The sequence below is a fragment of the Colletotrichum phormii genome (genome assembly GCF_030913505.1).
Source record: "Colletotrichum phormii strain CBS 102054 chromosome Unknown BDP81scaffold_7, whole genome shotgun sequence".
NCBI classification, from domain to species: Eukaryota; Fungi; Ascomycota; class Sordariomycetes; order Glomerellales; family Glomerellaceae; genus Colletotrichum; species Colletotrichum phormii.
In genome coordinates this window covers 1,786,120-1,811,129 of record NW_026851449.1, presented here as the reverse complement: position 1 = coordinate 1,811,129, position 25,010 = coordinate 1,786,120, and the positions used below count along the sequence as shown (strand labels likewise).

General features: G+C 48.5%; 8 protein-coding genes across 8 annotated transcripts; 1 reads left to right on the top strand and 7 right to left on the bottom strand.

Moving 5' to 3' along the window:
* Positions 1 to 2,543: 2,543 nt before the first annotated feature.
* Positions 2,544 to 4,129, top strand: BDP81DRAFT_460092 (major facilitator superfamily domain-containing protein; the record flags this gene model as incomplete). The annotated part of the gene is made up of 4 exons (XM_060593615.1): positions 2,544 to 2,718; positions 2,777 to 3,710; positions 3,768 to 3,858; positions 3,917 to 4,129. 4 exons carry the CDS (start codon positions 2,544 to 2,546, stop codon positions 4,127 to 4,129), a joined length of 1,413 nt encoding a protein of 470 aa, XP_060447098.1.
* A 276-nt stretch (positions 4,130 to 4,405) lies between these two features.
* Positions 4,406 to 5,386, bottom strand: BDP81DRAFT_371968 (necrosis inducing protein). The gene is made up of 3 exons (XM_060586640.1): positions 5,332 to 5,386; positions 5,029 to 5,275; positions 4,406 to 4,976 (listed from the first exon to the last, which is right to left on the bottom strand). Exons 2-3 carry the CDS (start codon positions 5,259 to 5,261, stop codon positions 4,478 to 4,480), a joined length of 732 nt encoding a protein of 243 aa, XP_060447097.1. The 5' UTR covers positions 5,262 to 5,275; positions 5,332 to 5,386; the 3' UTR covers positions 4,406 to 4,477.
* An 839-nt stretch (positions 5,387 to 6,225) lies between these two features.
* BDP81DRAFT_425081 (uncharacterized protein) lies at positions 6,226 to 7,592 on the bottom strand. Its single transcript, XM_060590188.1, has one exon. The coding sequence runs from the start codon at positions 7,528 to 7,530 to the stop codon at positions 6,400 to 6,402; it is 1,131 nt and encodes a 376-aa protein (XP_060447096.1). The 5' UTR covers positions 7,531 to 7,592; the 3' UTR covers positions 6,226 to 6,399.
* A 925-nt stretch (positions 7,593 to 8,517) lies between these two features.
* BDP81DRAFT_448517 (pectate lyase A) lies at positions 8,518 to 9,331 on the bottom strand (the record flags this gene model as incomplete). The annotated part of the gene is made up of 2 exons (XM_060592309.1): positions 8,518 to 8,912; positions 9,007 to 9,331. The coding sequence occupies 2 exons, from the start codon at positions 9,329 to 9,331 to the stop codon at positions 8,518 to 8,520; spliced, it is 720 nt and encodes a 239-aa protein (XP_060447095.1).
* Positions 9,332 to 9,967: 636 nt separating this feature from the next.
* On the bottom strand, positions 9,968 to 11,664 carry BDP81DRAFT_316309 (uncharacterized protein; the record flags this gene model as incomplete). The annotated part of the gene is made up of 3 exons (XM_060584163.1): positions 9,968 to 10,773; positions 10,833 to 11,350; positions 11,417 to 11,664. The coding sequence occupies 3 exons, from the start codon at positions 11,662 to 11,664 to the stop codon at positions 9,968 to 9,970; spliced, it is 1,572 nt and encodes a 523-aa protein (XP_060447094.1).
* Positions 11,665 to 13,290: 1,626 nt separating this feature from the next.
* Positions 13,291 to 14,554, bottom strand: BDP81DRAFT_425070 (uncharacterized protein; the record flags this gene model as incomplete). The annotated part of the gene is made up of 2 exons (XM_060590187.1): positions 13,291 to 13,805; positions 13,858 to 14,554. Coding segments are annotated over 2 exons (725 nt in total), but the record flags the coding sequence as incomplete, so codon positions are not given.
* A 331-nt stretch (positions 14,555 to 14,885) lies between these two features.
* Positions 14,886 to 18,739, bottom strand: BDP81DRAFT_448514 (uncharacterized protein; the record flags this gene model as incomplete). The annotated part of the gene is made up of 14 exons (XM_060592308.1): positions 14,886 to 15,340; positions 15,554 to 15,795; positions 15,940 to 16,047; positions 16,156 to 16,197; positions 16,248 to 16,339; positions 16,436 to 16,648; positions 16,697 to 17,308; positions 17,365 to 17,435; positions 17,547 to 17,772; positions 17,849 to 17,911; positions 17,999 to 18,033; positions 18,285 to 18,306; positions 18,423 to 18,567; positions 18,732 to 18,739. 14 exons carry the CDS (start codon positions 18,737 to 18,739, stop codon positions 14,886 to 14,888), a joined length of 2,334 nt encoding a protein of 777 aa, XP_060447092.1.
* Positions 18,740 to 20,097: 1,358 nt separating this feature from the next.
* Positions 20,098 to 20,271, bottom strand: BDP81DRAFT_315746 (uncharacterized protein; the record flags this gene model as incomplete). The annotated part of the gene is made up of 1 exon (XM_060584108.1): positions 20,098 to 20,271. A coding segment is annotated over one exon (174 nt), but the record flags the coding sequence as incomplete, so codon positions are not given.
* Between the last annotated feature and the right edge of the window lie 4,739 nt (positions 20,272 to 25,010).

Sequence of the window (25,010 nt, the reverse complement as noted above, 5' to 3'; positions counted from 1 at the left end):
GTTAATCTATAAGAAGCCTTTTCTCTGTCCACACATTGACAGAAAGATTTTCAACATCATCACAGCACACTTGGTCAACTCAACAGCTTCATCTCCAGTCTTCAAGAGCCTTAGTCTTTCACACAAGTAAATAACCCACTCCTCAAGATGAAGGCCGCAACTGTTCTCCTCGGGCTCTTCTCGTCCATCGCCATTGCTGCTCCGACTACGCCCGTCGATTCCCCTCTTGTTGAAAGGCTCTCCATTCTTGCGCCAGTTTGCCAGGGAACCACTCCACGGTGCTGCTCGAGTGATGTCGTCGGCGGAGTACTGTCCTCAAACTTCGTGGCACGTAAGTTCTCCAGGCCGATCCTTGGTTCACACGAGCCCAGTGTAAGTCCTTTCAAGCTGACTAGTGAGTTGTTGTTGTTGTTCTATTTAACGCCATGGCGGCAAGGGCGCAGCCGCCCTTGCGGCAGACCTCCCGAAGGGTATGTGGCGTGAAGGGTCGCAGGCTCTAGCTATATACTATATAGTACACGCCGTCTCCTGACGTCCTCCAAATCTTGCTCGTGAGCTACTATGTGTTCTATCCATCCCTAGTTCCCACTGGTGCCCTAGTTCCGTTATAACCATCTGGTTTCTTAATAGAGGTAGTTTGTCGTTTGGAGGATAGGTTATGACCTATCTCCTAGTACCGCGGGCAGATCTTCTGGAAGAAGTCTGTCACGCAGAGGAAGGCCTGGAAGCCTTCAGAGTCAGTGATTAGCCCCTTGAAGTAGCGATCGAGGGACCCTATAGGTCCTACGGGCTCCTGGCGGCTGTAGGGGTAGAGGGTGGGCCACTGTTGCCTCCTCAGTAGGGTCTTTCGGCAGTAGACTAGATGGTCTGCCTCCTTAACCCATCCACAGGAGCAGGTGAGTAGTGCTTCTGTGTGGTTAAAGCGTTGGTGATATTGTTCAAAGTCCCCGTGGCCTGACCGTGCCGCGAGGAGGTGATGAAGGGCAGCCCTAGGGAGGCAGCTGACTAGTGAGCACAGCCGTGACAACTCCGGTCACCACTCTTGGATTTCAAGCTGCCTGCCTGCTCGATGGAAACCGTCTTGCACGATGCTGCACTCTCACTGTTGTAAGTCTCTCAGACATGATCTTGACCATATGCCGTGGCTAATCTCCGAGTAACAGGCTGGTTTGGCCATCCTTTGCAAGGCCCCTGGAACCTGATTAAGTAGCTATCTGGGCTCTTCTCCGTCATTCTTGTCACTTGCGAACGGGGTGTTCTGATTTAATTTTCCATAACTAAACTTTTGAATAATATAATAACTGCCATTTTCATCAACGAGCTCAAATTATTGTCCAATATCCCGTGCATACAAACTAGTGCACTCTGGGTAGATGTTGCTGAGTACTTTAGTCTTTGACTGGTCTCATGCGTAGCATACTTACGACATGGTTCAGTTCGGCACATGTCAGTCTGCGTCGCGGCGGGAGGCTCAGAAATACTGGGGCCGTTAGACGTAGGATGATGTGACCCTCTTTCAAACACTGCCTAAGGAGCAATATTCTAGACATTTCGCTAATCGACAGCGCAATCACATTTTGGCCGGTTCCAGCAAGTACTACACCGGCCGGGGTTTATGCTGTTCCAATCAAGAACGCACCGCGGCTGCCGAAATAGTCTCTAGGATCGATCAAAGCATGTTTGGTATGGATGTCTGAGTGTGATGCACCGACGCGGAGAGAAACTCGGTGTTCCTCGGACACGGGGCCGAGCAATCTTAGATTCTTAGTCGGAACTTCTCGACGTTTACACCTGTTCTAGTGATATTGCGGCTCGCCAACAGCAAAGCATTGTACAGATAAGACATTGAAATAAGCTGTTTACTCATACAATTCACAAGTGAAATATCTTCTTTGTTCCTCATCCCAACGTCTTGTTCCTTTCTGCTGAGTCGTCTTCCGCCCTCATCCCGGCGGATGGCGAGTAGTGGGGTCCCGGAATCCGCTTGTAGATGTCGCCATCGCACCCATGTAAGCACGACGCGATGTCGGACACAATACCGACCCCATCCATGATCAAGGGTCCAATCCACGTTTTTTTCTCGCATGTGCGCCGACGAACCGCGCCCGCGCCGGCGGCCTGCATCAGGGATAGGTCGTCCTACTATGAGCGCCGCCCAGGATTGTCTCATTACGATTTACAATAACGCCACTCGAACCAAGCTTATTAGAGCCCATTGGCGGCAGGACTCAACCAATCTGAACTGGACCCGGTATCTGACGAGCTGCAAAGTCCAGAAACCGGGGTGGGGGGTCACGGAGTAGACACAAAGAAAAATTCAGACTGGTGCTACATCGCGGACGTTGGCCGCTTGGAGCGTATGCTCATTGTTAGAGGGGGGAATGAATATCCCGCAGGACAAACATGGGTAGAGCAATGCAGACGCCAAAGAGAATGGCCATCTTTTAAAAGCTCGACATCGAACGGACCCCATTTCCCTCCCGCACTTGCATGACCTTTATCCGTTGCGTCGGGATCGAAGAGGCAACCTCAGCTCAACTGCAATGTCGTCGATCGATCACGCAAAGCAACCGCAGGAGGTTGACGAGGAGGTCCAGGATGTCCAGCCTACGAAGCCTGTGTCACGTTTCACGCGCTGGTACAGATCGCCATTGTTCAATGTCATCATTGTGGGCTTGATCTCCTTCACTCAGCCTGGTATCTGGAATGCTCTTAACAGTATGCAATGAATCTACAATATTTGAGTATGAAAACAAAAGGTAATGGAAATTTCAAGGCACCGGTGCTGGTGGCCAGCAAGAGCCTTACCTCGTCAATGGCTCCAACTCCCTCACTTTCGGCATCATGGTCTTTGGCTGCAGATTCTTCGCCATCATGGCCAACAAGATCGGTCCGAAGACGGTTCTGATCATCGGTACCCTCGGCTACGCACCGTACTCGGCATCGATGTACGCCAACAACCGCTACGGCGTAGAATGGTTCGTGCTGTTCGGCGGTGCGACTTGCGGTGTTGCCGCCTCCGCTCTGTGGGCAGCTGAAGGCGCTATCGCTTTGGGGTACGCCGATATCAAGGACAGAGGAAAGTTCACCGGTATCTGGCTCGGTCTGCGTGAGCTTGGACAGCTTCTCGGCGCCGCCATTCAGCTCTCCCTGAACGTCAAGGAGAACCAGCGTGGAAAGGTTGGATACTCGACCTACCTGGTCTTGATCGCCCTGCAGTGCCTTGGTCTTCCTTTAGCGTTGCTCGTATCGCCCCCGCAAAAGGTCATCCACAGCGACGGCCGGAAGATCGCTGACCCTACCAAGAACAAGGCTGTTCTGGGAGAGTTCCGCAAGTGGCTCAAGCTGCTCAAGAAGAAGCAGTTTTATCTTCTGATTCCCATCCTCGTCGGCTTCAACTGGAACAGCACCTACCAGGGCATTTACCTGACCAAGTATTTCTCTGTGAGAGCGAGAACCCTCGGTGCCTTGACGTCTGGGATTGCGGCATCTGCCGCCAACATCTTTTGGGGCTGGTTCTATGACCTGAAGTGCTTCAGCCGACCTCAGCTCGCCAAGATTACCTGGTCCTGTTTTTCAGTCATCATGCTTGGCCTGTTCGCATGGCAGGTGGCCAACGAGAAACTCTACGAGGACACTGTCCCCAAAGTTACCCTCGACTGGAGCACGCCTGGATTCGGACGCGGTTTTGCTGTCAACGTGCTCTTCCGGTAAGTGCACCACCATCCCATTTTCAAATTGGCAATTTCAGTCCTAACAACTACCAGCTTCATGAACGAGTCGCACTACATGTTTGTTTACTGGATTATGGGCACCTTCTTTGACGACATCGAGACTCTGACCCTCGGCGTTGGTCTCGTTCGGTCCCTTCGAATCCATTGGCTCATGCTTGGCCTTCGGCATTGGTGCCGTTAAGGTTTCTCCGATGGTGAATCTCGTCGTTGCGTTCGTCATGTTTGTCGTCTGCGTCCCTGCGACGTCGTGGGCTGTTCTGCTTGTGCCAGAGCGACCAGTCGACAACACGAAACTAGAGGCGAAAGACTCTGCTGTCGAAGACACGAAAGTAGTCGCAAGCCCAGTTGATGTAACTACCGCCGCGGCCGCCGTTGATGGTCCTCGGAACGTTTGAGATGCCTCGATGGCCTATCCAAGCTTTAGTGAAGGCACAGCCGATCGGCTGCTTAGGTAGTCACGCGTTGCCAGAGTGTTCGTAATCAAAACATTTTTGACACGGTCTTTGAAGTTGGGAACTAAGAATGAGGGGCTTGCTGGTCTTATCTCGTTGCTTTTCTATGCTGAGCGAACTATATACATCATGTGTCGTAGGGTATATATGGCGTTAATTGCTGCCCGTAATTAACGGCGTCGTTTTTGCGACATCATGAGAGTGAATATAAACACAATTGGAATGAAGTGTGCCAGTCAGATATTCAACCATCGTTCAAGTTGTAAACTTGACTGAAGTTGATAATACCTCCTAGATAGAAGCCTTCTCGAGATTCTCGGTAAAGTTCTCATCCTTGAAAGGCACGTTGGCACTGCCAAAGTCGGTGTTGTTAAGAGCAGTCTGCATGTTCGTCGACATAGCGTCCCAATCAAGAACCGGGTATGTCTTGCCGACAGTAGCAGTGAACTGAAGCTCATGATTCAGCAACAGTTGCGTGAAGTACTCCACCTTCACGCTATCACTCTCGCGTTGCGGGTCAGTTGACTTCTTGTAGTCGCCGTGGCCCGAAGCCGCCGCACCCAGGATCGTCGGGTCCGCAACGGAGGGGTTGTTGAGCCAGACCACCACGCTCTCCCAGTCGTGTCTGTGCGAGCCGGTGGAAACACCGTCGTTTGGCATGTCTTTGGGGAAATACCATGCGTACAGGATGGCATACTTGTCGTTGTGCCACGTGCCTCTGGCGTAAGTCTGGCCCTTGCTAGTGTCTTTACAGCCTCCGCTGGAGCTGCCGCTTGGCTTCAGGCCACCACTAGTTTAATCATTAGACATATCTCAATTTGAAGCACTTGTTGGCCACGAACCTCGTGTCTCCGGCATCATCAACAGCCGTGTACGGTTGGCAACCGTGAGCGATGTGAAGAAGCGGATTGAATCGTGCGATGGCTTTGCCGACCGCGTTGTCCTGAACCTTCTGTGTGAGAGGGCTAAGGGCGTCGTGATCAACCTCTCCGCGAGGATCCAGAACAGTTGCAACAGGAGCGGCAAAGGCACTGCTCACGAGGCCGAGGAAAGAAAGGAGGATCGAAGAACGCATAGTGGAATGAATGACTATAGACCATTGTTAGTCAAAGTACCAAAACCTCTCGAGCATACCAACAACATACCAGTAAGGAATGAACAATGTGAAATGAACGCTGACAATGAAAACCTGCTTCCCTGGTTGCCGTCTAGGATGTCTAGTGAAAGAAGTTGATGGAAGTAAGATGGCAGAAACACCAACAAGGACAAGGAAACGAGCGGCTTTTGAAACTGGCTCGACCTTAGAAAGTGTCAAAATCGGGCTATACCAGATCCAATTTCCAGTGGATTGAAGAATCGCATGAGTTAATCCTAACTGCAGGTGCGCAGCAAGCGCGCGGCGTTCGGAAACCTGATCGCGTCCGAAGACTACAAAACGCAGGGGTCATGACAAATGAGACGAACCACTGGTGTTATTAAAAGATCAGCCAATGCTACGTTTTGGCATCAGTCAAATGAGGTTGAGGTAATATGACTTCCAAAGTCGCCAAACTGGAACCGAGGCTGATTACCTGCGATTTCCGCAGGGCATATTGCTTGCCACACCACGCTCTATAACCAAACCTTGATATGTTAGTTGAAGCTGTTCAATGTCCAGAATTAGCGACGCCCAGGCTGACGGGCTGAGAACCTTCATTTAGATGCGGCTTTCCGTGTGGGCCCGTCGGTTTTGTCCGAGTCAGTACAAGGTTGCACTCGTCCCCGTGTCCATGATTGATAACCCAGTCTTCGCCACTATTTTGGCCAAATTCGGTCCACAACTTTTAATCTGTTACCGGACGGCTGCCAAGTATCCCGTGGCTTCCATCATTTGGGAGCACAAGGAGATCCGAGTTGTCCGTGCCAAGAAGGCTCCATCCGCCTGACCATCGTGGTTCTCGCGTGGTTCTCCAGAAGGTTAAAGGTGTCTACCTTTGTCGCTAGTCATGATGTCGAAGCATTGACGCACCGCCCTGTTTTCCGAGCCGCAAAAGCCATGGGTCTTTGAGAAATACCTACGTGACTGCTTGACGTGGCAACCTTCGTAACAGCAAGCAATTTCCCGGGGCTTTGACAACTCAGTTCCTCAAACAGTTCGATTGGATTGATATCCTGCAGTAGACTCCAACTAGCAACAAGTAATATTAGCTATTGAGAAGAAGCACCACACGATATCAATCTAGTCCAAGACTCCTTTCAAAAACCTTTGCTTCTTTGCCGATTGGCTGAATCAAGGTATAGCTTCCCGACTTATTAAACTCCTGCACTCCATTGAGCAGATAAAGCGGGGTCATCTGCCCGTCATCGCTGAAGTACAACTTTGGCCTCTCCCGGCGATAGTAGTCTAACTTGACACCATCGGTAAACTCAACAGTCGTGTTGTAAGTCAAGGTATTGTTGTTGTAAGTCCAAGGGCCCTCCCAATTGCGGGCATAAGCATGCGCTCCGACACGTGGCCCTTTTCTCCCTTCCGCAATATCGATCATGTGGTGGACCAGAATGTGCCAGTGGCCTCGTTTGTCTCTCCAAAGGAATGGATCTTCGCTGCGTTCCGTGTTTCGCGGTTCGACGACAAGTTCATGGGGTGCAGAGAAGTTGTCTGCGTGGTAAATGTTATTCTTCTCCACGGCGAGTAGAATTTCATGGGTGGGATTCTGATCTGTCCACAGCGGCCACGGTGCAGGATTCGTGACATTGATGACCTGCGGAATGGGCGTCGCCCATTCTCTGAGATCCGGCGACGAGGAAACTGATATCGTATTGTTCCATTTCTGGGACTTGCAGACGTCACCGACCTCGACATCCTTGCCAATGAAGTAAATCAAGAACTTCTCATCGGCTGGGCTCCAAATAGTCGTCGGGTTGTGGTGAAAAGTGCTGAACAATGTTTGAGCGTAGTTGTACGGGCCTCTTGGCCCCGTGCGAGACTCGGCTCTGATGATGGTGCTGAAAGGCCGCCAGCCAGAGAGGCCACAGCCGTGTGACATTTGCGACGTAATGAGATGGAAGAAGCCCTTGTCTGCGCGATCTTGGATGATGTGGCCTCCCCAGGATGAGTTTCCGGCGCCCTCCTTGTAGAAATCTGATCCTGTTGCATTCGTGTGGTTGTACCCCGTCCAACGCTCAACTGGCTGCAAATCCAGCTCGCTGCAGTCGCCGGAACGCCATCCTTTGTCACAGATGCAGGATGAGTCTTGTCCGCAAATGCCGTTCAGACTACAGTCATCATCTGTTTGGCATCCATAAGCTCCGACCAAGAGGCCGAAGAAATGGCCAAGAAAAAGCAGGCCTAAAAGAGCTCGCATGTTTCAATAAAGTTGCACCTTTCGTTGATTACACTGCCAATCTGACTGAACTAAGTCTAGAAGTTGGGAAGCCCCAAAACTGGGGAAAGTGCAAGACAAGTTACTCTTGTATGCGCGACTTATCGGTTCGCGGCCGTTTGGCAATTCCCCCACATCGACAGACTTAAATCTCGGCTCGTCGTAGATCTATCCGAATCGCGCAGGTCTCCATCCTGAGTACGGCGGAAGAATTGAGATTCCTCGAATCTACGTCGGCTTCTCCGCATTTCCCCGCGAACAATACCAGCCCCAACATCCGTCATACTGCAGCACCGCAACTGTAGTTGTTGGTATACACGTCAGCAGGGCAACCGTACGGTTGGAACGAAGTGTCAATAATGGTCTATTATTGCTGCGTCTGGAGGTGGAAGGAGGAGATTGTGGGCAGAGCCCACGATCTCCCAGAAGTGGTATATAAGTGAAAGGGCCGTTTGTAAGTGCCCATACCGCCTTCCAGATCCATCTTTTCTGCCGACTGCTCAGAGATCCAACAGTAGTTGTACGGACTATCATTCTGAAATCCATACCACGCAGACCCGTTGAAACTAAACAGCCTTCGACATCATGGGCTGCGATCGTGCTGCAAGGCCTTGCCCAATGGCTCGTATTGGCTACCTTAAATGACAATGTTCCGGGTCGTTCGGATTCGAGATTGTGAAAGATCTCAAGCAACTCGTAAATAAAGGTGGAAAAGGTTCAGGCAGCTATGCCAAGCATCTTCCATGTGTGACGAAATCCGGTCCATAAATTCAAGTCATAGCCAACGGCCCTATCCGCTCAGGCGAGTCAGATTCTTTACGGCGACCTAATACTTACTTTAGATACTAATATCACCTATGAGTAACCTTGGCCGTACGAAGGCAAATGAGACCTCAGGTATCCGGCGTAGATTCCACATCCTTGTAGATGGATTTCGCATCCATGACCATCGGTAGGCTCAAATTCTCCCTAGCATACATCAAGGCTCGTTTGACCATTGCAGTTTGCAGTCGTGGTGACCTTGGGACTCTCCTGGCCCTTCTCGACCGCCTTATACTCCTGGCAGACCTTGGTGATGCCGGCCCCGCAGGACCCAGATACTGTGGCAATGTCTCCAAAGTTCGAGTTGATGCCGGCGAGTAATTTAACATTGTTGGCCTTCAAGTTGGTCACAGCCAGATTTCTCGGGCCACCATTGTTTGCACAGTTGGCGCATGAGCGGTAAAGCCGATTGACGTTGACGGCAGTGAAGTCTTTGACTGTGGCTGTTCCTCGGCCCAAGTGCGAGATCGTGTTGCCGGCACCGCCACGGACACCACCTCCCTCGACGAGGATATCACCATTACCGTTGAGCACAATAGCATCTATGATACCGTAAAGGGGTAAGCCTACATCGTCTCGGAACTTGGAAACCACTCCCTCATTGTCAAAATCGAATCTATGGGGAGAGCATCTTACCTTCACATGCCTGGCGGAACCAAACATTCTTCAGTGTGCATGCCCCTCTGCAGTGGACCCCTTCAACCTGGCCGGCACCAATAATGACGTTGCTGATGGCGGCGCCGTTTTCAAGCACGAAGACGGGGTGTCCGCTGGGGGTCTCAACGTCGGTGTTACATGATCTTCCGCAATCGTATTCCTTGTTGCCGAAATCCCTGGACCCGGATATAACACTAGGTGCCGGTAGCGATATGATGGAACCGCTCCGGCTCGGAATGTTGAGTGTCTGGCCGGCTACAAGGCCGGCGAGAACCGCCGTTGACATGATCTGGAAGATGAACATCAGGAAACAAATTCAAAGGATATGCAGGTCGAGTGTGACCGAGGGAGGCTCGTCTGCCTCCCATGCAGGACTCTCCTTATGATATTTATACACGTAGATGCCAAGTGGGCTCTATCACCCAAGATTTCTATTGGCACTTCGCCCAGTGAGACCCAGGCTTGTTGCAACTTTCCAAAAAATTGTTAATATTGAAGAAGTTGGGCTTGGCAAGCCACTGCAGAACATTAGAATCTAGCATGCTGCCATTTTAGACTCCGTGGAACCGGCGGAGATATGTATGAGGCTACGATGGAGCAGCAGTTGATTCGTGGCTAAACCACACCATTCAGTCAAGGTGGGAGTTTCTCCAGTGATGGAATCACGGATGTCTGATTCTCATCCCTCCTTGGTGGATTGTCTGACCATGTAAATCCGCTTCTGAGGCAGCATATATCGGACGCTTGTCTAATTAGAGCAGTGCCAAGCCATGCTCACGTCCTGAAATCTTAGCCGTCGATGAGTATGCGATCCACCTTGCGAAAACAAGTTGTCCGTGTAGTCCAGCTGGATATGGTGCTTCTCGGGCCATCGAGGCACATTGGGGAAACAGTGGCATCTTTTTAATTCTACTTCGGGTCTGTAATTATCGATCTAGATTCATTCATCATTCACCTTCCATTCGTCAATTAACTTCCGCCTCTGATGTTTTGTAGCCCATCCTAGCTCCGTCTCGATACCAGAAAGCAGCTCAAGAACCAGTTCCTGCTCCGGCCGCGTATAAAATGCTTGCCCTGCCACGAAAAGCGGCTGGACAGAGTGAACACGCACCGCGTCAGTTGGATCCGCGAGACTGATGCCGCAAATCTCCTTACAATGGCGCAGAACCTCTTTCTGGATGAACCGATACGATCGCAGACGCGCGGATACGTTCGATCGAATGGCCGTAGATTCTTGGGGCCGGTTCACCAGCAAAATAACCCGAGCCATATTGTAGCTTTGCATCGTCGACGCGCACATAGGGATGTCGTACCAGACCCTCTCCATGCCCATATCCGCGTCACCTTTACCCAAGCTCCCAAGACGGCTTGAAAACCTCGTCCGGGCGCTGGGCGCAAAGGTTGGCGGTAGGCTCTCGTACCACTCCTGTAATTCAACTTCGAGCTTCGTCCATCGTTGGAGGAGGAGTTCTTGCGTCAAGCCGAGCGACAAGCGCTGGCCCGTAGGTCTAGAATAGTCTTCCGGATGGATGCCATCGCCATGGGTGGTGTAGTTCACTATCTTACCCATGAGCCACAAGAGCTCGTTACTTTTCGAGTCTTCATCCACGTTGGTTGAGGAGCGGATATCGGCCGTCGAAAAAGGGCTAAAGGGAAGTAAAAGGTTGTGCTCGTCCGCGGCGAGGCCGAAGTTTTGCCAAAGACGGATGTGGTCTAGATTAAGACGCGTTTGGGTTTCGCTGATGACTGTCAGGGGGGAATCAGTCAGCCGTTTGGCCCAGACAGTGATTTCATGATAGGCTTACAAGCACACAGGAAATCTTGCCTCGCCAGGCTCCAAAATATTGGCCCCTTGGTCGTGGATCGTGGTATCGAGACCGGAGAAGATTCGTTTATAGTGCCGTCCAAGGCAGAGTACAGAGACAGGGCCGTGAGGTGCGCTTTCCACGCGTTCCCCGGGGCGTTCATCAGTTCATACATACAGAGTATGGCAACTGCGGCAAAGATGTCCTCGTTTCGATCGCTAGCCTCGCTATCTTGCGCATCGTCGCTTGCTCCGGCGAGAGTAATGGCATGTTTTAAACCTCTGATGGCTCGGTGGTAGTGTCGGACAGCGTGATATTTCCAGTCGGGGGTTGTCGTAGCCGAGGAAGCCTCGGAAGTTCTCACGTTGCGGGTCTCTCGGGTTTTGCTGTTGCTCAACTGTGTGCGCGATAAGTTTTTTGCTGCGAGGGCGCAGATTGCTGAACTCAGAAGCGGTCGAGTGGTTGCTCGTATCGGTATCTTGCATGAGAAATGTGCAGATGTATCGAAGAGATCTATCCTATCGCCCACATTTCAGTGGCTGTACAGCTTCAAGGTACGGGGCTTTGAAGACAAGAGGCCTTACCATTGCCCAGGTCCTTCTCTGAAATGCCTCAGAAGCTTTAGAGCTACTATATTTGCCTCTGAGTCATATTCGTCGTCATTTTCGTCGAAATCTTCATCATCATTTGCTTGAACTATTGATGGCTTGAGGACCACTGGGTCGAGAGCATCGTCTCGATCGGATGGAGTGATGGATCTGCTGCGCTCGGCATCGCTGCTGATTCGCAAATCTCCAATTGACTGTTGAGAGAGTTCAAAAGTTCCTTCCATCCGCGATATGTAGGCCGGAATTATCTCACTGTCCATATCCCGAGTGTCGGGTGTTGACTGCGTGTTGTCCCATTCACCAAATGGCTCTCATTCAGTACTGTGACTGCCATGCTGCAAAAAAAAAATCTTCATCGGAAATGTTGTCTTCTGCCTCGAATGGGTTCTTGATATTCACGAAGATAACTGAAGCAGTAACATGTAGTTAGCGACAACATTGCTTGATTCTAGACACACGTCAACACACGTTTGTGCGGAACATCGAGCCAAACCTGGTCTTCTTCGAACAGATTCTCAACGAAATCACATCCATTAGAAGCCTTCTCCTGTCCTCGACTAAGAAGACCGTGATCAAAATAACGAAACTTGGTGTCTTGTGAGAAGATGCACTCGCGATTGGATTTGGTACATGGCCCGCAGGCCGGCCTTGCCTCGTTGCATTTCAGTTTCCGCTGTCGGCATGTCAAGCTATTTGTATCAGTTGTCAGGAAGATTTTAGTTTTCGACTGAAGATAGTAGCTCACCATCCATGATGCGAGCGCATGATGCCGACAGCCCAGTCCGCGAAGGGTCCGAGAAGGAATGTCGACCGGGGGGGCGCAGCTTTGCTCAACGTTGGCTCAAGAACTTCTCCCGTTCCAGTTGTACGCTGGAGGGCAAACAGCAATTTACGCGAAAGGGCGAAGAGACAACACAGCACAAGGGAATAGATCCGAGAGCGTCAAGTGTGGTGGGTGACAAGAGAGGAAATATTTCCGGCGGACGGTTCCGGTGGAACATGAAAAGGCGGGGCTACCTTATTTGAACAGGCCGATATCATCGACCTTTATGCCTTCCGTTAGGAAGGTTAATTTTATTTCTTCTAGAATGCCTTCCGTTAGGAAGGTTAATCTTATGCCTTCCGTTAGGAAGGTTAATCTTATTTCTTCTAGAATGTACAAGGCCCGAGAAAAAATCCATTTCTACCACTTCCTACCATACCCCTGTAAAATCAAAGCTTGAAGCTGATTGGCAAAAAAGAACCTTCAAATGTATTGGTTGAGAGCCGCAACTTTTGTGGGTTCTTACTCGGAGTGCGTGGCCTTTTTACTGGCTTAAGCAGACCCATATGTATAGCGGGTCTGTCACCTTTCGGTCCAATCGATATGATATGTCTAGAGGGCTTATCCCCCATGCTTTGCTGATAAGGGGATTTTTCCCATCACTTGAACTTGTCGTCCCATAATTCGCCCGTGGGAACATAGTTTCCCCGCGTTCGGAGCCTGTTCGGCCCGTGCGAGCAAGGGGGGGGTAGGTGTGGGCGTGCGAATGGGCCCTGGAGGGAATGTGTCGTCGCTCAGACTAACGACGGCCTACATACTACGCGAGGAGCGTGTGCTAATTGTTTCTGGAACAATCAGTCGTCGTTGTGCAGTTTCCGTATGTATGCCTTACGTTACCTATATTTCTATATAATTGACGCTATTAGATTCTTCTGTCGGATTGGAAGTCCAATTCGACCGCGAGTAAGGGCAGAGCATGGGCCACCTCGAGGGAGTACAATTAGACCTCGACTACCCACCCAACCTCCGGTTGGAATCTCCCTTCTACTCCTTACGCAGAATCAATCAATACAGAGATATTGATACTTCGTCACCCCAGGACCCTACGGTTCGAACCAAATTCCCTGTGAAAGGAATACCAACATCTTCTTTTAATCGGCGTGCTCTGCCTGCTGCTCCTACCGTCGCCCAGCCATCAGGGACTCTCAGGGAATGCTTTCCCTCGTTCGAGCGCTGGGAGGCGGAGGTCAGGGCGCTCGGGAATGCGGGTATTTCCGATCGGACGTCGATGTTTGCCCGGATGTCTGCGGCTCAGCTGCTCTTCCAGTATAAGTCACTCGTGTAGCGTATAGAGGTGGCTTATGCTTCTGTGGCTCAACTGATGCGGGATATCTAGTCTATGGGCCATCAGGTATCGGAAGTATTACTGCTTTTGTCGCTTCATCGTACCTTCGAGACCCGGGGAGTGCACACTACTTAATAGGCAGCTTACAGCGGTCCTGTGACGTCTCTTACGATGTGTATGCTGAAGGATTCGAGCGTGGCCCAAGATGCCGACGCCGACGCTGACATGGTCACTGGAGAGGGGCTGGGTGATGATCGGTATGTATTGCCTTGAAGCTTGCCAGGGTCTATCTATTTACCCATCTGTCAGCCTTGCCGACGCCCCGCTACCTCGAACCGTGCGACAGTCTCCTCCGCCAGAGCCGTAAGCCTTTTCATGCCCTCTATTTGGTCCTTGGGCATTGTTGCTGCCAGGAAGTCTGCCGTATTCAACGGCTCGATAAGGGCGATGTCATCGAAACGCCGAGCACGCGATAGCTGTACGTACATGGTTATGGCACTGCGTTTGCTGGTTCGGCCAGACGCCCCTATACCCTTTGTACCCCTTGTTCCGTACAGCCCCAAAAGAGTCTTGTCGAGCGTCCTTCCTTGCGCCTTGAAGTCTGTCAGCGCGAAGGCTGGCGAGCACGGCAGTCCCGTTCGAATCAGCCCCAGCTTGGTCTTACTCGACATCCCCGGTCGCAATGTCTTCACATATTGCTTCTCTATCCGGACGTTCTTGGCTGGGAGCACCACAGTGCCTAGAGGTAAGTTAGGGAATGCCAGGCCGTCGGTTTCCTTAGACCGCAGGACGATGCCGCTTGGGGGCCCGAGGACTATTAAGAGCTTATCGCTTATATAGATTTCTTCCAACCCGGGCGGATAAAGGACTTTCACGGCCGTAAACTCTGCGCCGTTCACGACCTTAAGACCCATATACTTGTTCTCATTAACCACTACTAGCATCCCCTCGACAAACGGGAATATCCTAGCTACAGGGAGGTTAGTCCCGTCTCCTAGTAGCATAGCAGCCGTTCTTTCTGCTGCCGCAGGGACCCGCGATTCCCATCTGTGTCCTGATAGATAGAGCGACATCTTCCGGTTTGTTTCTGCGCTATATGCGAGAGCAGCGTGAAGCGTTATGTCCTATTTATGTCTGTTGAGCGGTATAATGGCGCGTCTGCCGCCGGAGAAATCGAACTTTGAGTCGGCCCTGTATTATGTCTGGAGTCGTTCGGCGTCCTCTAGCGTTTGCCTGTCCTCTCGGATGCGTTCTAGTAGGCCCAGAAGATAGGCGTCTCCTTGGGCTCGTTTCTGCTCCTTAAGAATTACGACGTTGGTAAACAGCAGCCAGAGCTTTTAAGCCTCCATCTCCTTCCATCTCTTCTCCGATGCATTCCTATTCGGTCTAGTGTGTGTTGTAATATCGGGTAGCTTGGTGAAGTCCTTGAGGAGGCTGCTCTGGTTTACTAGTGGAAACTGTAAGAAGTCGCCCGTGAAAATTACCACGGGCATGCCGCCAAACGGCTTGTCCGCGAAGCCCCTCAACATCCTTAGCTTCTGGTCGATGTCATAAAGTGTCGGCAGGCCCAACATACTGACCTCGTCGATTACCAAGACATCCCGTCGGCGCCATCTCTGCTTGGCCTTGTCCAGGCTGGCAGTCAAAGTGGTGTCGCTAGTCTGCCCGTCCTGATCCTTGAAGGTTAACCCCACGGCGGAGTGGATGGTGGTGCCGCCGATACCGGCTGCCGCAGTCCCGGAGGTCGCGGTGATCACGAGCCGGCTAGATAACTCTTTGGCGGCAAATACCTCTCTCAAGGAATCGATCAGCCAGGATTTCCCAGTCCCGCCACCACCCCCGATATATTAGAGATATTGTTGCTCGGTAGCGGTCCCTTAATTATCCAGAGCGTCGTATACGAGGCCAAGGGCTATCTTTTGCATCCGGTTCAGTGTCCTAGCCTCGCTGATGACCGCCCCTACCCGTGCGAAGTTATCGCTGGGTACGATGCCAACCCACGTACGTAGAGGTATAGGATCTACTAAGTAAACCTCGTCTGCTACGTCGTCATCGAACCCGGTCCCAACACCAATATAATTACGTCCTGGAGCCATCTCATCGCCTTCTATAGCTAACATCCTCTCCTTATGCAGCCTGTCCCGTACCGCTTTGGTGGAGTTTAGGTCTCGTTTAGCCATGACCATTGGTATATGATAGTAACGAGTCGCGTTTCGCCCCCCACCGCTTTTGTCATCGTCGCTATTACTTGGAATATTGGAAAAGTCGGTCTCGTCAAGCGAGTTCAGGAGTCCTTAGATAGCCGGGGATTCCATTACCACGCTCGGCCCGCTATTTAACCCATATATAGCATCATGGAAAGCATGGCAGAGGTTCGTCGTATCCGGCTACCACGTTACGCCTATATCGACCTCGTCCGCGACCAGGTCGAACTCCAGCCCCTCATCGCCCTCATTACGACTAGCCCACAACTTTGCGTCTTTCTTAGCATCTTCTGCACTTTTGTAAAGGAGTTTAACGTTATCGACCAAGGCTCTAATACGGCCAGGGAGGGTTAGTTAGAGTTCTTCCCAAAGGTCGGACGGTTATTCCGTACGATCGACGAACCGACCCCATGGCACAAATAAACCAAGGAGTATATATACCGATCTATAGAGTGCGTTAAGCTTCTATTTAATATTATACTTATAAATACTTACCTTTGATAAAAGCCTTCCTCTGTTCCACGGAGGTCGTAGTCTAGGTACCCAGACATGACAGGAACGGCTTGCTTCGGGATCGGTCGTAACTCCTATATCCAGCAATCGTAGTCTTATAATGTGGTCTCGAAAGGTAAGAAGTTTTCCTTGTTTACTCTCGACCTTGGTCCTCGTTTCCGTACATTTACCAGAGCAACGTAATCATAAAAGCAAAGCTCCTCAAGAATCGGACCGCGATGTGTGTATGCTTCGAGTGCCGGTAGGCTACGACCACCGGGGCCAAAGCTCACAAATTCGGGAGCGGCACGGAGCCGCGTCTCCGGGTCTGCGGCATCTCGGAGATGGTTCCACCGCCGGAATAGGACCCAGTACAAAGCACTAAGGGTGATGTTCCCCCAGTTCTGCTGACTGCAATAACTATTTTTATACTTGAGCAGCCTACTACATACCTCCACCGAAGAGATCTCACGGCTGGTGAAGATCTGGTTTGCTAGCCGGGCGAAAAACTGCCGAGTTTTGTTGTTCCGCTGTGCGGTCTGTGCCGTATCACTGCCACCAGTAGGTGTGACACCATGGGCTCCTTCATCTAGGCCGTCAAACAGGTCGAGCATCAGCGCTATTCTTTTCCAAAGGGGTGTATCCAGCTTCGTTGAGTAGTTTGTCGCATAGTAAATCATTGACAATGATGCCGAGTTTGTTGGCAGAAACATGGAGTCTGTGTTGTGTCGCATGGCAACTGCAAGAGCTGGGCAATACCGGTTGATCCGGTCATGGTTTCGCTGTATACGGAGAAGGCCGCTGGGAGTAAACTCGGTCTTCGGCCACTGGGCCCATGGTGCTTTGAAGCGACAAGGATGCCGAGATCTGTCCTGGGCTTTGTCGTTGATGCTGTATTTTGTGCATGTAGCACCACATACATGGATCCGACATCGACATGCGACCATATTGGCCTCGTTGTCATAGTTCTCTGCAAGCCTGTCCATGTTTTGGGTGATGTGTTTGATGTTATCAAACACTGTCTCCCATCTACGGTATTGCTTTGCTTTGGCTTCGTCTCCACACTGTTGTTCGCTTGGTATTAATGATACGATATGCCTTTGTGATATTCGATACGTACCTCGCTGAAAACAGAGTCGATATATTCACAGACCTGATCCCCGTATCCCGCGTTGTTTGGGTTGGCTATGTCTTGAAACAGGTTGGGTAGTCCTATATTTGCTTCTAACTAGAGAAATCCGTGAAGATGAAGCGCCCCACGCTCGTTCGTTTCAACATAGCCAAAGTAATAAGATACCTTACTAAATATAGAAGTCTCTTTAGTATAGATAAGGTGTTTGAAGAAGAGGTCCATCTCTCGGTGGAAGAACTTAGCTGAGCTGACTGGGTCTCGGACAACGTGCTGGACCCGCCCAATCTGCTTCCGGAACTGTGCTATGAGCTCCTCTGCTACTGGCCCGTCCTCTACCCTAAACGCCGCTAGCTTCATATTCACCTCGTTCGTGAGGTCGTTTGGGTTGATAGTATACTATATACAAGGTATAACTTATACTAATGTTGCCAAACTATTGTCCCTGACAAGTGTTGACCCAGGTTCATTATACATGGTTGGGCTGTTCATCGTGTCGCCTCTGTACTGGGCCGTTATTCGAGATGTTCCCAGTATACTGATCCCCTTAAGAAGTAAATAGTGTTAATATATTGCAGAGTGTGTTGCTACCCCACTCCATGAATATTCGTCCAATAATACTTACAGCTATTGTTTCAAATGAGCTGTCATGAAGTAACCCTGGAAGTGTGTAGTAGCATGACGTTATTATCTTCGCTCTAGCTTTCCCTTAGTCCAGGTGCTTGTCAAAAGAGCTAAGCTCTAGCCTATGCTGCCTTCCTAACGGAAGGACTTCTCTTAGGAGCCGGTTTACCGGCGGTTCCCCAGTTAATAATAGAGATATATTTAGCCTAGTTCTTTATTTTTCTTTAGTAATTTTAATTTGGTTACCCGAGCTTTAGTATAGGGTATTACTATATCGGAGGATCTACTAGACTCGTCCGTGCCGTCTTTCTAAGAGATTATATACGGTATCGATCTCTAGGAGATATACTTAGGCGATCTGACTTTATTCTAAACTAGCCGAAACTTTAATAATAGGGCGATAGAATATGAAAGGTCGAACGTACGTGTACGATCGCTATGGTTAGACGATAAATGGGACGATACGGGGTGAAATTGAGCTCCTTAACTCCTATTGTATCCCCGTCTCTAAGAGGTTGGCCTATATATAACTGTCTATCAGTCCATTGATATACTATAGAATTGGCTAAGCTAAATGGATTCGAGATTATAGTAATATTAAAGGTTTAAGTATATTCGGACTAAGGATAGTTTATCGAGACATTAAAGGGGGTACTCTTATGTGTATATACCTAGAGGATAAAAGGTTTTTTGCATATACGCTAGTACCCCAGGCCGGCTATCCAACACCTCACCTCCGCATCTTTTGACAAAGCCTCCAATTCAATTGCTTATGTACGTAAAGCTTATTCTAATTTTTACTATCCCTGGCGTTAAGTGTTACGGCCAGCTAGTCGTAGGGGTAGTTTGCAGAAGTTGAGGCTGCGGAACTGGTAACAGTAATCGTAGTCGGGGATAGCTTCAGGGAAGCTATGTCTGTCAATCGTAAGGGTAGGTAAGGCTTCGGTGATCAATCGTAGTCTTGTCAAGGTAGTAGCTGAAAGCGGATGTTAATCCTGATACGAAGTTAATTGCTGAAGAAGCTATGGAAAGTCTGTCCTAGAGCCCAGCTCGAGTCCATCCTTATATACAAGTCCGATCCTAACTGAGCAGTGCTGAACAGTCCACTTTGTCTGGATATGTTGGATATGCCGAATATCCAACATATCCTTGACTCGGTTGGATATGTCGCATATCCAACATATCCTTATCCCTTATCATATCTCTTATCATCACGTGACTTGTACCATAGTTCTTCCGTTCCTGGGGTTTCCCCAATGTTCCGTCCCGTCCTGCATATATGATGCGCCGTAGCCGCTAGGCGTCAGCGGGGCACGCCCTGGTCTTCATGTTGGGTCGTAACATTAAGGTATATCGTAAAGTAAGAAGTAATTTATATGAGTCGCGTGCCCAATCGTAGGGGGAAACTTGTTAGTAGCGACAAGTGCTTTTGTCCACCGTATAAATACGCCTTCCTAATGAGAGCTCTCATACCGCAACTTAGCTGCGGTAATTCATAAACGTAATCTTGCCATCTTAGACAAACGCTGCGACTCGGTATTGTAATAAAGCTAATTAGCCTCCCTGAATCTTTATTGGGCAAAGAGGAACTCAGCGAGGGACAGGCCGAGCAGCGCATAGGTAGCTGGAGTGTAATACTATCGCTTAAGCTATGCTATTAATAATCCCTCGGCATAAGCTTGATCTTCCAGCTCTCTCATTGTATAGGTAGGCCACTTCGACGACCAGTTCTCTGGCTTCTTCGTCAAAATAAAGATCTTCGAGTAAACCAGTCGATCGTAACTTGCTAAGGCTCTTGAGAGAATTTGAGGCCTTGCCTCGGAAGCGGAGCATTCTTCTACATAAAAACATCCCACATGAGAGTCAGGCTCGGTTGGCTGCCATCTTTTGAGCGCATTCATTACAGAAGACAGCGCTTCTTTCTAAAAACAGGTCCGATGCTCTTTGGTGAATAGTAGAGCCGATAGCAGAGTACATCCTCTTGTTAGCAACGCTCTAGGTGGGAGCTTAACGTAAGTCGGGCACTAGAGTGGCAGGCCTAACGTTTCCGGCAAGCCGATACAGCAGAGACTCTATTTATGGAACGTAAGAATCTGCGTACTATGAAATCGCAAGTCGCTTCCACTCCACACCCGAAAAGCGAGGAGCTTCGATCAGGGCCATGGCAACATCGATTCTAACACGCATACACAGACTCTCATAATCATCGTATTGTCGAACAGCCGTTAAGGTGTGCATGACGTGGGGTATGAGACTCTCCCTCGAGTGCGGCTTTCTAGATATTATTAATACTTATTCGACGCTCAACCGGAAATATACTCATATAGTCTTAACGTATTCCCACGGCACGGCCTAGTATGCGATGGTGAAAGCTTTCCGTCGCCAAAACGGGTAAGCTGCGAGAGGTAGCTTCTCCGAGATGGTCGTCTGTATATCAGGGTAAGGAGCATAAGTTCCCCCCATATCATCGCGTCATCTAATGTCGGCAGATCAGACGAGCGGTCAAAGTGTAATCTTATATAGCGCGCTCGTATCTCCGATCCCGTCGTCTTTAGCCCAGCGTGTTATCGGTGTACCTTCGCGATAGAGCATGTCTATGGGGACCTTGGGATTGGCCAGAAAACATGGAAGTAGAAAAAGTCTTTGCTATGCGATCGTATAGAGCATATTCCTGGGATTTCGACCGTCGGCATTCTTTTAAAATCTGCAGGAGCAGCTGTGGTATGACGACGTGTCTGACGTCCTAAGCGAGCCATGGGAGACGCTTGCCTATTGGGCTGTAAAGACTGAGCGCGAAGAAGCGACGGGTTAAGAGATGAAGGTTAAAGCTCGAGTCACCTCTTTGATCCTTCGCATGGAAGACGTCGTCGTCGTCGTCGCAGTCATCGCTTTCAACTTCGGCAGCGAATGATGCATCGAAATCGTAAGTGTCCACGTTCGTACGTCGGCGCTTCGGCATGGTGGAAAGTAAGGCGGCAGTCGGGAGGGGATGATCGAACAACTCGGAAAAGTCTGGCTTTGAGAGCGGATGGATCGAGGAATCGGCTTACTAGGCAGTGCAGTGCCCGTGGATTATATAGTGCGAGAAGGTGAGCCATGGCAGGGCCCATTCTGACGGCCACATTTGGCTGTTGGAAACCGATACGCAAAGAGGGACTGGGGAGTCAAGACTCGACAAACTGGCCGTAGCCGCGTGAATTGTTCAGGACGGTAGTGTGGCTGAGATACCATGGCAGGTACTCTGGGGTACATGTATGGGACGGGAAAGGGAGAGGGTCGCTTGGTGGGCGTGGTCCCTGAGTCTAAAGCGGCGACTGATTCGTGGCAGATGATCCGCTGGATTCGGCGGCAGAAGCTGCTAAAACGGCGGCAAACTAGCCGTCTCTTAGTTTAAGGTAGTAATTTCTTATCAAATGTAATAATAATTATCACTTAACTTAGTTAACTCTTTGTTATAATAAATTTAATAATCTGACAATTATTTATAAGAACTAGTTTTTATAATTAACTATTTTTTATATTTTAGCTTTTAAACGAACCATTTAAAAATATATAAACGTAAATAATATTAATGTGAGTTCAATATAAATAAAGAAATTGAACAAATATATTAAATAATGTAACATATGAATTAAAACCGCTTTTTTATAATAAAAATAAAGTTTAAATTATTTTAAATAACTAAGCGAGATTATATAATATTTATTAAACTAACTTAATATAAAAGAAACTAGTTATATCAATATTATAAATAATATAACGTACCTGCATAGCGAGTGGGCCAACATAGCGAGTGGGCCACTTTTCCTTCTTTCTACCTCTTTCACCTTTACACTAACATTCCTCCACGTACGAACATGCAATCTACCTCAATTGAACGTCGTATCATCCTTGCCATCCAGGCTATCGAAAAAGACCCAAAAATGTCTATACGAAAAGCAGCTTCTACCTTTGAGGTCCCTCGAACGTCAATCCAAAACCGACGCGCTGGACGCGTCGTACGAGGCGAGACGCGTCCAAATTCAATGAAGATGACTATATCTGAAGAGGAGGTGATTCTTGAATGCGTTATTGACCTAATTAATCGAGGTTTTCCCCCGCGACAAGAAGACGTACGAGATATGGCCGACCGACTCCTTTCTAAGCGCGACGCGACGCGTGTTGGACCCCGATGGGCAGAGAACTTCGTACGACGACAACCCCAATTGAAAATGCGATTTCGACGTCGAATCGACTATCAGAGGGCTTTAGCTGAAGATCCTACGATTATACAAGGCTGGTTTGCACTCGTGCGAAACACAATTACAAAGTATGGGATACACGATCACGATATCTACAATTTTGATGAGACTGGTTTCTTAATGGGAATGCTGTCGCACGCAAAGGTTGTTACGACATCTGACCGTAAGGGAAGGCCTCGTATGAAGCAGCCTGGCAATCGGGAATGGGTTTCTGTTATTCAGGGTGTATGCGCGGATGGCTGGGCGTTGCCTCCGTACATCATCGTGAAGGGCAAATATCACCTCCTCTCCTGGTACGCCAACGGCCAATTCCCAGCCACATGGCGCATCCATCCAAGCGAAAATGGATGGACGACAAATGAAATTGGCCTAGATTGGCTAAAGCACTTTGATCAGTGTACAAAGTCTCGTACGAAGAGTCATCATCGCCTCTTGATCCTAGATGGTCATAACAGCCATAAATCCACTGAGTTTGACGACTACTGCAAGGAACAAAACATTATCGCTCTTTGCATGCCTCCCCATTCATCGCACGAGCTTCAGCCTCTTGACGTTGGTTGTTTTAGCCCGTTAAAGCACTCGTACGGCAAGGAAATCGAGAAGATGATGCGGATGCAGATTTCGCATATTACAAAGGACGACTTCTTTCCTGCTTTTAAAGCAGCATTCTTTGCTTCAATGGGCGAAAACAACGTACGAGCTGGTTTTAGACAGGCAGGCCTTGTACCATTAGACCCAGAAGTAGTCATTTCTCGCCTGGATTTCAAGCCAAAGACGCCAACACCCTCAACCTCACGGCCAAGCAGCCAAGGCTCCTGGGACGCAAAGACACCAACTACAGCACTAGAGGGCGTACGAAGTGCTACATCCCTTAAAAAGAGGATCCAAGCACATCAGGGTAGCTCACCAACAGCAATGTACGAAGTAATTGACTTCCAGGCCAAAGGTATTAGCAAGTTAGCCCATAGGCTTGCTATTATTGAGGCTGAGAACTCTAAGCTTCGTACGGGGATAGAGGTATTAAGTAAGCGCCGGAGGGCAAAAAAGACCCGACTACGTCTTGGAGGGTCACTTAATACTGCTGAAGCAGAGGCACTACAAGGACAAAAGGGTGGTGTTGATGTTGGAGGGAAGAATAACCCTCAGAAGGAGGGTCGTACGGAAGGCGCTGAACCACGCGCGCGACGATGTGGCAATTGCGGAAAGACTGGACATAACGCACGAACCTGTGAAGTAGTTTGGGACAGTAATGAGGAAGAGGATGATGAGTAGTTTTAATTAATTTTGTACGTTGTAGCTAAATTAACTTACATAAAAGGTAGAAAGGTAGAGGAAAGTGGCCCACTCGCTATGTTGGCCCACTCGCTATGCAGGTACGTTATTTTGATTATTTAAAACTAAACTAAAAATATCAAAACCCGTTGAAAAACCCTTCAATTTTAAATTATAGAAATTGATATACAAGCGCCGCTTTTACACGGGCGCCGCCGTCCGGCGCCCTTATTAGCTATAGTTTTTATTATAAATATGAAAATTTTCTATTATTAACTATAACGTAGTTTACCAGTCAGCCGCGCATATCAGCCAGCCGCGCATTTCCTTATCGCATACTAAATTGCATATTTACCTAATTTCTTTGAATAATAACTAATTAAAAAGATTTCAGTATCTTTATAATATATTTAAAATATAACTAGTTAAATTTAATACAAAAAGACACTTTAATCTTTTTATATTGAAATAAGTAGTGGAATAGAAATATGGGTCTTTGATAAGGATATAATATATTTACTCTATCTCTAAATAGAAATTAATTTTTAAAACTTTTTATTTAGTTTGGTGACTCTTATCAAAGACTAATGAAAAAATTTGAATGTTATATAACCAATAATGAAAAAGATATTAATTATATAATGTAGGCGACTTAGTATACAATAAGGAAATGCGCGGCTGACTGATATGCGCGGCTGACTGGTAAACCACGTTATTTAAATATACCAATACCTTTTATACTGACCCGGAGCAAGTACAGTCGCGCCAACTCTAAAAACTAACTTATAAGTACTATTAATATATCTTTACATTACTGAGCTAAAGGTAATAACTTATTGGATAAAGCTCGATCGTCTAAACGTTACCGCTAAAATAATAATAATAATATATCATTATCCCTATCCTTAAATAGTAGCCGGCCTAGTATTAGTAAGTTCTATAGCGCTAATAATTATTATAAATAATACAACCTTATTTTCGACCTCCCGCTAAGGATTTTATAAAAAATCTACCCTTTTAGTTATATATTATTAACTATAATATCCCGCGATAGAGCCTAGGCTCTATCTCGACTGCTAATTCCCTTAAGGAATATAGTCTTCCTAACCGACCACCTTATCGTAAATCTCAATTAAGTATAACGTACCGCCTCTTCCAAAGGGACCATCACTCTATCTTTATTATAGGTTTCTAAAGGGCACATAAACTTTCTAACCTATATTTAATCCTGTATTATACCCGAGTAAAGTCCTTCGCCTACTTAAAGAGTATTACTTTAACCTGCCTAGCCTTCCGAGCCTTTTATAGAATACTTTAACTAAGAGGTTAAAGGTAGGCAAAAAGTGAAAAAGGTAAATAAGTTGAGGTACGAGTTGGGATAATCAGAGAATCGATTGTATTGATGATTATTCTATGATATGGTGGGAAAGTGTAGTCTATATATAATATAAATATCACATGTAATCATATGTAATCATATGTAATCACATGTAATCACAT

What these genes read in the sequence shown, in the direction of transcription:
- BDP81DRAFT_371968 (XM_060586640.1), bottom strand. Translation starts at nt 5,261, where the DNA reads ATGCGTTCTTCGATCCTCCTTTCTTTCCTCGGCCTCGTGAGCAGTGCC. An exon ending in GATGATGCCGGAGACACGAG is followed by an intron (nt 4,977 to 5,028) that starts GTTCGTGGCCAA and finishes TGATTAAACTAG; the next exon opens with TGGTGGCCTGAAGCCAAGCG.
- BDP81DRAFT_425081 (XM_060590188.1), bottom strand. Translation starts at nt 7,530, where the DNA reads ATGCGAGCTCTTTTAGGCCTGCTTTTTCTTGGCCATTTCTTCGGCCTC.